We start from the raw sequence: 10,485 nt of genomic DNA, 5'->3' as shown, positions 1-10,485 counted from the left end.
ACACACGCTCCGCACACACACACACCTGCGCTCCGTTTCCCAGGAAACGGCAGGAAGCCCTGCTTTGGAAAACACCCTCCCCTCTGTACCTCGCTCACAGATACACTGCGGCTGTACCTGGGGAAGAGACACCATTCTGTCTGTACTGCAGTGAGCTCAAGCCTTTACCTAAGGGTGCTTCTGTCATACGGGTCTGTTCTGAGATTCCCACACATTGTCGCTGCCTGTCTAATATGACAACGATGACAAAACGTGCTGTCAAAGCAGTGATATTTATAGTGCATTTTAATTATTTTCTGTTGGCATCGATTCATTATGGAATAACTAGGCTACCTGACATTGTTTTTCAAAAATGATTTTCATACTCATCAATGCATTTTAACACGTATGTTGATGTTCACATTTATTATGCCAGTAATACACACCCAAATGCAATTTAATTTGCTTTCGTAAGCTTTTAATCAAATGTTTTTATAATTCAGTCACGCCAGGTGTTCTTTCCAGTGAACTCATACTGTTCTTTAGAAACAGATGGGGAGACAGGACTAAGCGTTCCCCTTAGAAAGAACACAGGAAGCAGCTTCCTGTGCGGATACACTCCACACGCAGATACTGGCGACCAGGCCGATTCTGAACGCCGCTCGCTGGAGGACAGACACCACCCCCGAGCCCGGTGTGTGGGACGAGGGCTTGAGCGCGCGCGGTGGTGTGGCTCAGCGGCCAGCAGGTGGCAGTAGAGAACAGCGGCAGGCTCCGCGGCGGAGCGACCCGGCACACGCAGACGCGGCGGCTTCGCGCTCCGCTGCGATGGCCGCTGAAGCGAACGCGGGTCGTCACGGCTACGGACAGCGGAGCCGGGCGCTAACTAGCGTAACGACGGGGCCTCGCGTCCTGGCGCTACACCTGGGAGGTCAGGTCAGAGCGGCCGAACACTAAGTGAACACTAAGATGGGGCTGTGAACTGCAGGAGTCAGTGCATAGTCAATTGCTATTTTTAGTTTTGACATGACATACAAACACTTATCCATGAATAACACTTCACAAAATATACAACAGGACAAGCCATTAATGGGCAGGATTAGGCAAATTTGTACAGTAAACTTGATTAAAAACCCATCAATATCCCAGTTATTTTTTTGGAAGGGGTCAGTTATTTTAAAGAAAGACTGAACGAGCCGATTCCCGCTACGAAAGGTACGCATCGCACGAATGACCCGTTTACCTGTATCGCCTTGTCATCCAGGGGGCGGTGCTTACTCTGCACCTTGTAGCGGGGCCGCTTCTGAGCGGAAGGGTCCGACGCCCCCGCGAAGATGGAGGCATAGTCCTGCAGCCTCTCCGGGGCGGGGTACTTGGCGCTAGAAAACACCTGTCGCCGGCGGCAACAGAGAGAGAGAGAGAGAGAGAGAGGAGAAGAACACGTTTAGGGGGGTTGGAGTGAAAGTCTCAACATTCCATTTGCTGTGCTGTCTCAACATTCCACTCGCTGTGCTGTGTCAACATTCCATTTGCTGTGCTGTCTCAACATTCCATTTGCTGTGCTGTCTCAACATTCCATTTGCTGTGCTGTCTCAACATTCCATTTGCTGTGCTGTCCCAACATTCCATTCGCAATCAGGACAGGCACGTTAACAGAGTATATTCGTTCTGCGTCTGCGCTACCCCTTTTTAAACTTAAAACATCAAATCACAAAAGAGTATGAGAACGTTCTACTACTACTAATAAATTACAAATGACATTTCCCAATTTTTATTGACTGATTTGGAAATCAATTGCACACAGCCTAGAAAATTTGGAAAATACGGTATTCACATTGTCAGCCAATACAGTTCGATGCACTGTTCAACAGGCGCATGTACCTCAGTAACAACTCAGTTATTTTGCATTGTGTCCTTAATGTACAGTCCATTGTGTACAGCTATTTATATCACAGAGTCTAAACATAAAAGAACTATACATCTACAGAAAGATGAAAAGCATTCTACTGAAGGTGAACAACTGTGGTTGAGTAAAATGCGAGAACGAATGTTTTTGTTGCCGTATCCTTATCGGACTAGCCACCTGCCTGCCAGACATCGCTATTTTTTCCCTGTGAAGAATCCCTTTAAGTGTTCTAAAGGAAGGGGGGGTGGGGGTGGGTTAGGGGGTTCGATACAGTCAGCGTGTAGGAGATGAGCAACGAGAAACAGGAAAGGAGTCGGGTATGTAAAAGCTGGTGTGGGGACAGGGTCGCGGTAAAAATCTGAGAGGAGGAGAGGAGCTGGGGAGGTTGGGGGATGGGGGGATGGGCGAATGACAGATCGGGCCGTCGCGAGTCTGCGGTTGGCTGGCAGGCCGAGTTTTCGACTCCCCCCGGAGAAACAGATCGCCGACGGCACCACGAGACGGGGCGGGCCCATCAGGGGTGTGATGGGCTGCGTGAGTGTGTGTGTGTGTGTGTGTGTGTGTGCACGTATGTGTGTCAGTACATGTGGACATGTATTGTGTGGGAATACATTTGTGTGTGAATGGCTATGTTTGTGCATATGTTTGGACGTGCACGTTGTGTTTACATACATATATGTGCATGCACGTGTGCATGTGTTGCCCTGTGTGCATTAGAGTGTTGAGGGCCCTGTTGCTAGGCGATGCGCTGGCTCCGCCCCCTCACCTTGGTGGCCTTCTTGCTGCCCTTGATCTTGTGCACGCGGGCCTGGGCCAGCCGCACGCGGTCGTTGACGGCCTGCAGGTGGGCGCGGTTCCTCTCCACGCTCTGGGACACCCTGCGGCGGGAACACGAGGAGCGCAGGGCGGGAGTCAAAATCAGCACAGCCAATCAAAACCTTCCACCTCCTTCACACAGCCAATCCAAACCTGCCACCTCCTTCACACAGCCAATCCCTGCTCACCTCCCACTCGCATCACACACGCCATGCAGCCGAGGCTAAATGTGTGGTTTTAAAAAATAATAATAAAATCACTCGGGCCACATGAGAAGCGCTTTTCGGTTAACGCTTCCCAGCAGCTGAAGGGTCTGAAGCGGGACAGGGGGTGGGCAGCGTCGGACATTTCCCTTCGTGGTCCCCCTGTTATGGCGTGAACGGCTGCATTAATATCAAGAGCTCCAAAGCCCTGGCACAAAACCAGTAAGCCCAAACTTCAAACAGAGAGAGCCATAGTATACCATACCTGGCATGCATCATCTTTTGGGGTATGAAACACCATCAAAAGTGACTGGAGGACTGGCGGGCTAAAGGGTTAGTTTTACTGGGGGTGTGAGTCGACTCTTGGTGCGAAGACATCGTGGGCAAACGGGGCCGGAGACGCTCACCTAAGCTTGGCGTCTGTAGCGCACACGGCCACGCTCAGCGCACGCGCTGCGTAATCCTGTCTGATTCATCTTTCCCTGCCGCTGCGCCCCCTCTGGCAGAAACGCCCCCCCCTCGCCCCTTTAAGCTCTCGCCTCCGCTGTCCCGGAGCAGTGTCACTGAGCGACTGGGAGGCCAAACCGGACAGGCCCGCCTACCTGCACCAGCGCTTTCCGGCTAAACTCCCTCGCCCCCATCTCCTTTCCACCTTCTTCCCCTCCATCTTTCAATCTCTCGGGGCCCTGTCACCTTCCGTCACTCCTCCCCCCCCCCCCCCCCACCGCTGCTGCACCGGGGGCAGCAAAGGAGGCCGGGGATTGCTCCAGCTGTCGCCATGGAAACGGGCTGGATGGCTTTTTAAAAGCCGCCGGGGCTGCAGCTGGGGGGGATTAGAATCTCTGTAATTTCCTTCTGGTATTTATTCTCTCAAACACTCATTTACCCGCGCGAAATAATAGCGGGGCAGATAATAAGCATTTAGGAGCGCCGCCGCCTCCTCCTCTATCCGTCTGCGGAAAAAAAAAAACGGGTTCTGCTACAAAAGCGCCGACCTGTTCTGAGCCCTGTATAAATGGGGGGGGGGTAATTTTCATCCCTGCCTTGTCCGTAGACTGAGAAGAGTGCAGGTTTTTAGCCCAGCACTAGAACACCTGATTCTACTTGGTCATCAAGACCATGATTAGTTAATTAGCAGAGTCGGGTGTGGTAGCGCTGGGCCTTTTCCACCACGGCTCTGCGTGAACCATCACAGAAAATGAAGCTACGCTTCAGAAACGAAGCACACCGCAGTCCTGCGTGCCATAGGCTCCCAATATGCAGGTTATGCTCAGGAATTACATGTGATTAGCAAGTTAACTGGGAAGTGCTTATTGATTAACATTGATTAACACAAGGCGGCGTTCCCATTAACATGGCACTGTGCTCTGATTGGCTGAAACGGCAATCGCAGCTTTCACCCGCTGCTGGAGAGAGCCGAGATATTCCTGAAACAGAGCGACGCGGCAAGAGCCTGATCGCCAAACCGCCGTGCTCAGCCAACACAGCACGTCACGTGCACTGGGCCAGGCAGAGTGCAGGCCTGAGGGAGGAGCACGGGGTCTCCAGCCCAGTCTCCAGAGCCTTGACTTGAGACGACGATCGGAAAGGAATCCGAATCGCCCGACGGTCAAGGGGGGCGGGGGGGGGGGGAATTACGGACAGGGCTGGAGGCACTGGGTCTCTATGCAACCGCAGGACCGCACGGCTCAAAGGTCACAAGGTCATTCCACTTCCCTCTGCATCAGCGCACACAAGCAGCAAGGCGCAGTGGACTACACTGGCTACGATTGGTTGCTATATCAGCAATCACTGGCTACAAATTTCAAAGGAAGAACCCTATTGGTTCACAGCATTGATACAAATAAAGGAGTATCAGTTCATTGGCAGCCAGAACATCTGTGAAGCAAAACAGCGCAAGTGCATGCTCAACAGTGTCTCCTTTGCCAGGTGTTCTTTTTACCCACAAGTCTGTGTCGTTTCAGGTAAACAGGATTTTATTTTGTCATTAGCAGACTTTTTAAAAGTTAGTTTTGCAGCACTGTACTGAGAGTCCTACTAGTCTGTTTTAAACAGACAGAAAACACAAATTCCCACAGGCTGTGAGCACACACTACGGCACGAGCAGGGGGACTAAAGGACTCTTGACTGGAAAAGCTACGGGGACTAAATCATCGCGGGAATTCAATACAGAGCAAGCGCAAGCAGAAATCGACAACCCAGCCCCATTTAAATGCGTTTCCTCTGGGCAGCGAACAGACCCGCTATCCGGCACGGCTGAGAGAGAGAGAGTGAGAGAGAGAGAGAGAGAGAGAGAGAGAGAGAGAGAGAGAGAGAGAGAGAGCGATATAAATAAATAAAACCGCAGAATAAATATTTCACTGAGTCAGATGAAGCCTGGTGCGTTTTCTGGCACGGCTCCCCACCGCTCTGCAGCGGCACTCGGGCAAATACGCGAGGGGGGGGGGGCTGGGCGAGGGGGGGGGCCCGGAGGGGACCCACGGAGGAGGAGGAGCCTCGCGGAGAACCTCGACGTAGGCGACTCGGTGGAAATGAAGCGTTCGCCCGGGCGGTCGGTCGGAGACAGCCGCGTTAAATGAGGTCATCAATCAGCGCGTCATCGAGCTTCGTGATTCGCTTTCCCCATCCCCCCCATCAACCCCCCCACTAACACTGCCTGAGGATAAAAAGCGTGCCCCCCCCCCCAGTCAGGTGCTGTCATTCGTTCCTCTCCTCCACTGAAAGGGCCATTATGGGGGGGGGGGGCCTTCGCCCTTTCTGTCCACAGTGAGAAACTAATCTTTGGGGGGGGGGGGGGGGGCGGGGTGAAGACCATCTCGACCCCCAGTACCGCACCACTGCTGAATCCAGAACATCTCACTCAGCCACACAGTGACAGCATACCGCTCCGAGATCCCACATTTTCAGGGTTTTAGTCGAACAGCACTTCAACATTTCGACATTTCTGCTTTGGTACTTCATGCAACACTTGTTTCCCTGCTTGTCTTCATCAGGATGGGACCACGTCAGAAAAAATGAAAAAGACGAGCAAAGATGTGACAAACATCTTAAACAGACAAAATAAACCTCAATGCAATTAACAATATCAAAAAATGATGCTACTACTCCATGAAGTCAGCACAAATATCTCCCTGAGTAGGCTTCACAGCAAAATCCCATCAGTGCAATTAAAACGTAATAGCCGGTAGCAATTAACATAATACTGACATCAATATGTCATCCTCAGGCTTTGAATGACTGTGTTCTGGCTGAGCCTGTTGCTAGGGCCTATTGTACGGGAGGCTGTCTGACGAGATCAAAAGAAAGGAAGAGGAGCGTCTTACGTAACTGCGGCCTGAAAAAACACACTGAGGAACCCGACTTACTCTATCACACCAGCGGAGGAATAAATCTGTTCGCCTGGGCTCCTCCTCTCAAGCTCCCGCTGCTCCAGCTGCTCCAGCTGCTCCTGCTACTCCTGCTGCTCCCTCTACACCTGCTGCTCCCTCTACACCTGCTGCTCCTGTTACTCCTGCTGCTCCCTCTACACCTGCTGCTCCTGCTGCTCCTGCTACTCCCTCTACACCTGCTGCTCCTGTAGCTACTCCTATTCCCGCTACTCGCGCTACTCCTGCTACTTGTGCTGCTCCAGTTTCTCCTGCTACTCCCACTGCTCCCGCTGCTCCTGCTCCTCCTGCTACTCCTGCTGCTCCCTCTACACCTGCTGCTCCTGTAGCTACTCCTATTCCCGCTACTCGCGCTACTCCTGCTACTTGTGCTGCTCCAGTTTCTCCTGCTACTCCCACTGCTCCCGCTGCTCCTGCTCCTCCTGCCACTCCCGCTGCTCCCGGCAGACGGGGCCGATCTGCCGGACTCCGCCGTGGACGTGTCGCGCGGGCCGTGTCCTACCCGACGGTTCCCAGCGACGATTAGACCGGGCCGGGCGGCGGGAACTGGAGCTAAGCATCCTGGGAGACCTGGTCTCCGGCAGGGGGCGGGTCTGGGGGGGAGGAAGAGGAACAGCAGGGGCGGAGTGCAGAGGGGCGTGGAGTGGCGCAGGGAGGCTGCTGACTGACGCCGCGGAACGTCAGAGAGCAGCACAGAACTGGCACACCGCCACCGAGCAGCCCAACTCCCCGGTGCCTTTATATAACACACAGCCTGCCTCTGAGGGAGTGTGTGTGTGTGTGTTTGTGTGTGTGTTTGTTAGAAGGAGATAGACAGAGAGCGCATGAAAAAAGGGAACAGAAGAGAGCGAGAGATAGAGAGAGTGAGACTGCACTGCTGTAAAAAAAAAAATGTAATTCTCCCCCCTTTGAAGGTTAGTCTTCTGAGATGAATAGGCATTTAAGTGACCAGCCTGGGTCTATAACATTTAGTCATCTAGGAGACAGTGAGAAGCAGTGTTCTGATTCCATATTTAGTAGTTCCACTCCAGGCTGAACGCAAGACAGACGCACATGGGGATCCAGACCAGTCTGATCACACAGCCGCGGGGGGGGGGCGCGGGGGGGGGGGGGGGGGGGGGTACTGGTGAAAACACTGAGTGTTCCCTCACAGGTACTCAAAGTTCCAGCACGCATCTGGACCCGGAGCGTGTGAGGCGACTGGCGAAGGGAGGTGGCGGTCCTCTCAAAGCTTCCCGAAATCAGCCGGACCAGGCAGGGCGACCAGCAGCCACCCGCGGACCCGGCGCGGCATTCCGGGACGGGTCCTCTCGTCCAAAAACGCGGGACGCAGCCGGCTGGCTTTCTGCCGATCGGTTTCGGCGATAGCGAGGAGAGGGTCAATATTACCGCTGCCTGTCCTCCGATTTGGGCGTCGGGCCCGAGGGGCCTGATCGATGTCACAATTTAAAATCCATCCGGCCACAAATTCCACCGCTGAGCACGGGCCGAACGCAGGGCGGAATCCATACCCCCGGACAGCCGCCATCCGTTAAAAAAAGCCCTCCTCCTCACTGCTCATTTCTAGATGAAAGTTCAATTAAGGACCCATTTATGAGGCGGTGAGAAGTTTGGTCTTTCAGTACAAAACCGTTATATATTAGTAATGCATGATCTTCAAACTTAGAGCTATTCAATAAAAAAGCAGTCCCCAGGAAACCCAGGCCAAGGCTGGCTATTATACTTTTTATTGCTAACAAAAAACACATTTCCCAATTTAAAAAGGATATGCCTGCATGCACGTATTTAAAACTACCTGCTGGTTTTTAAAACATGGATGCCTACACAGACACACGTTTTTACGTGCACGTGTTTTTGCGTGCGTTCATGATTGCATTAGTAAATGCGTGCGTGTGTACGTGTATGTGTATGTGTATGTGTGTATTTGTGTGTGTGTGTGTTGGGATTAGAGGTACCTGATGAAGATGTTGCAGTGTGTGTTACATGCTAGGGTTAGCGTTAGCATTAGCGGTTTCAGTACCTGCTGAAGACGTCTCAGTGTGTGTGCGTATGTGTGTGTGTATGTGTGTGTTAGGGTGAGCGGTCTCAGTACCTGCTGAAGATGTTGCTGTGTGTGTGTGTGTGTGTGTGTTAGGGTTAGCGGTCTCAGTACCTGCTGAAGATGTTGCAGTGTGTGTGTGCGCGTGCGTGCGTGTGTGCGTGTGTTAGGGTTAGCGGTCTCAGTACATTAGCGGTACCTGCTGAAGATGTCGGTGTGTGTGTGTGCGTGTGTGTCAGGGTTAGCGGTCTCAGTACCTGCTGAAGATGTCGCTGGAGATCTTCTCCAGACACTGCAGGGCGTCGGCGATCTGGTGCACGGCCTCCTCCCTGCGCAGGTCGGGCTGGATGAGCGGCACAGAGTACACCTGGCCCTCCAGGTAGTGCTTCTGGGTCATCCTGCGGAGGACAGCGAGGCGCGGTCACACACACACACACACACACACACACACACACACACACACCTGGAGCCCAGCGTCTACAGACCACAGAACCGCAACACGCTCCACATACACTGAAACCATCTCTCAGCTGCCAATCAGAACACTCACTTCATAGCCACAGAAAAACCTTTCGGCTACATAAACGACTCGCTGCTTTGAATCACAATGGTCTGTGAAAATGAAGTCTTACGATTGATTTGGTGACACTTCACATGAACCATTCGACATAAGGCTGACATAACACCGTTATACACGTGATATAACAGCTGATGTCAGTTTATATCAGTATGACATATCATTTGATCGGTGTTCTGCCAGGTGTTACCAATGAAAGTGATAACGGTTTTTTATGTTATTAGATATAAACCGACATCATCTCTCAATGCCATCTTGTGACAGCTGTAATGTCACGTGTATAACAGTGTTATGTCAGCCTTATGTCAACGTGTTCAAGTAAAGTGTTACCACTGTCACTGATTGATATGGGTAGTGATTTGACAGCGGGTGGTGGCGCGCTCTACTCTGAGTTTCCCCCGAGCCTCACACGCTGAATCGCGCTCGGGAAGCTGAGCGGCAAGTGAATCAGAGCATGGGCTGGTCTGCCAAGCGCTAGATCAACAGACAGAGCAGCGATGTGCTCTTTTCCCCTCCAAAACAAACAGGAAGAGCCGATTTCCCTGATAAGAGCTGGCAGACACCGTGCTGCAAGTCGGAAGCGCGGATTTGAATTACTAACTGCCAGATACTCCGCCACACCGCACAAAGCGGTCTTTCGATTTGGGTTCGAAAGGCCGAAATAGGCTACGGTTGCATTTTATCGATCTGGGGTACTGCAGTTGCACGAGATTCAGCAAGACAACTGAGCTAAGAAGATAACAGTAGTCAATCCAAGTGGTTAACCGGAATTCAGTAAATTCCCACTGAAATTCAATGGTAGCAGGTAGCAGTGGCTGGAGTGTCGTTCACACGGATTGTTTTAACTCGCTACAGCTGACAAATGCCACTCTTTGAAGACTTCACAAATATCTTCTTTTCTTTCCTGATAAGAGCGAAGGTTCAATCAAACGCGCACTAGCTTCCGTTGCCAAGGAAACAGCATGAACGGTTTTTTTCAGAATACGAGAAACTGACTCGGAGCTTCAGAAGGGTAGGAGCTGCACCACCCCGTGCGAGAGGCTTAATTTATCACAGACCACACCGCATGACAGAGACGTCTGCTACAGGTCACACCGCATGACAGAGACGTCTGCTACAGGTCACACCACATGACAGAGATGTCTGACACAGGTCACACCGCATGACAGGGACGTCTGACACAGGTCAATCAATTACGCGTGGGAATTTAATTAAACTCGCCCAAAGCACAGCACGTTTTTTTTTAGCCCTTACCTCCTAGCAGCAAACTGCTAGTTTTCTTTTCCAGTCAAAGTCGGCGAGAGCAACAACGTTACTACAAAACAGGGAAGGAAAAAGATCATAATACCTTCTACTCTACTCGACTGAAGTGAGTCCCTAATCCAAGGTGTTCTCAAGCTATTAAAAAAAAGAAAAATTGCTGATGGCACTGAATTTGCAACGTGTCACTTTTGGCCCATAGATCTCCACGGCCACCGGAGTATAGCTAATGGCTATTGACTGGGAAAGAGAGCGCTCTTGGGCTCGTAGTGACAGATCCATTAAGGGTTCTCCTGGCTAACTGTGACACCCCCCCCCCT

At 51.9% G+C, this 10,485-nt stretch overlaps 1 protein-coding gene across 3 annotated transcripts in view; it reads right to left on the bottom strand.

Moving 5' to 3' along the window:
* Window positions 1-10,485, bottom strand: part of wash1 (WAS protein family homolog 1) — a 38,630-nt gene that overhangs the window by 13,119 nt on the left and 15,026 nt on the right. For all 3 annotated transcript variants that reach the window (XM_035425550.1, XM_035425549.1, XM_035425551.1), the window contains 3 exons: window positions 8,586-8,726; window positions 2,652-2,763; window positions 1,223-1,369 (listed from right to left, as the gene is read on the bottom strand). In XM_035425550.1, the coding sequence (XP_035281441.1) occupies window positions 1,223-1,369; window positions 2,652-2,763; window positions 8,586-8,726 (400 nt within the window). The remainder of the gene's footprint in view (window positions 1-1,222; window positions 1,370-2,651; window positions 2,764-8,585; window positions 8,727-10,485) is intronic.

Source organism: Anguilla anguilla, chromosome 7 (assembly GCF_013347855.1).
Source record: "Anguilla anguilla isolate fAngAng1 chromosome 7, fAngAng1.pri, whole genome shotgun sequence".
Classification (NCBI taxonomy): domain Eukaryota; kingdom Metazoa; phylum Chordata; class Actinopteri; order Anguilliformes; family Anguillidae; genus Anguilla; species Anguilla anguilla.
Note: the sequence above shows the minus strand (reverse complement) of the source record. Positions and strands in the feature narration are given on the sequence as shown.